The following is a 1,216-nucleotide window of genomic DNA, read 5'->3' on the forward strand; positions in this document are numbered from 1 at the left end:
GTATTATTTCTGTGCATACACTACATATCTCATATCCAGGATGGATCCACTGAAATATATCTTTTAGAATCCCACGCCTACGGGTAAGTTAGCAAAGTGCAAATATTGCTGAGCGAGTTTGACATCGTCTATGTAACTCATAAGGCAGTCAAAGGGCAAGCATTGGAGGATCATCTGGCAAAAAATCCCGTAGACGGAGAATACGAATCATTGATAACATATTTTCCCGATGAGGGGCTGTCGTTCGTAGGAGAAGATATAACTGAAGCATATGATGGTTGAAGAATGTTCTTCGACGTAGCTGCAACCTTCAAAGGAGTGGGTATCAGAGCTATCTTAGTATCAGAAACTAGCCAACACTATCTGGTATCTATAAAACTTAGGTTTTCATGTACCAACAATATGGCAGAATATGAGGCTTGCATCTTGGGACTCAGGTTGGCCATTGACATGAACGTTCAGGAGTTGCTGGTGATTGGAGATTCTGATCTTTTGGTGCATCAGGTTTTAGGAGAATGGGCTACCAAGAACACCAAAATATTACCATATCTGCACTGTGTACAAGAGTTGATCAAGAGGTTCACGAAGATAGAGTTCAAACATGTTTTGAAGATTCAGAACGAGCTCACGGATGCATTAGCCACTTTATCTTCCATGATACAACACCTAGACAAGAACTTCATCGATCCTATCCCAATAGTAATTCATAAACAACCGTCTTATTATGCTCATGTTGAAGAAGAAAGTGATGGAAATCCGTGTTTCCATGACATCAAAGAATACTTGGCAAAGGAAGAGTACCTGGAACATGCAACTCATACTCAGAAGCGCATACTCCGAAGGATGGCCAACCATTTCTTTTAAAGCGGAGGAATTCTGTACAGAAGGACTCCAGATCTGGGATTATTACGGTGTGTCGACGCCAAGGAAGCGTCCAGATTGCTCGAGGAAATATATGCCGGAACCTGTGGACCGCACATGAATGGCTTTGTCTTAGCCAAGAAAATACTAAGAGCAGGCTATTTCTGGATGACTATGGAAACAGACTGTATCAAGTATGTCCAATGCCAGATACATGCTGATATGATACGAGTGCCACCCAATGAACTCAATCCAATAAGCGCACCCTGGCCTTTCTCCGCTTGGGGCATGGATGTCATCGGTCTAATCGAACTTGCTGCTTCAAATGGGTATAGGTTCATTCTAGTGGCTATAG

The 1,216-nt window shown here is 42.4% G+C and overlaps 1 protein-coding gene across 1 annotated transcript; it reads left to right on the forward strand.

The window, feature by feature from the left end:
* The first annotated feature begins 402 nt into the window (after nucleotides 1-402).
* LOC138898036 (uncharacterized) lies at nucleotides 403-864 on the forward strand. The gene has a single exon (XM_070184067.1). The coding sequence runs from the start codon at nucleotides 403-405 to the stop codon at nucleotides 862-864; it is 462 nt and encodes a 153-aa protein (XP_070040168.1).
* The last annotated feature ends 352 nt before the right edge of the window (nucleotides 865-1,216 follow it).

This window comes from Nicotiana tomentosiformis, chromosome 8 (genome assembly GCF_000390325.3).
Source record: "Nicotiana tomentosiformis chromosome 8, ASM39032v3, whole genome shotgun sequence".
NCBI lineage: Eukaryota > Viridiplantae > Streptophyta > Magnoliopsida > Solanales > Solanaceae > Nicotiana > Nicotiana tomentosiformis.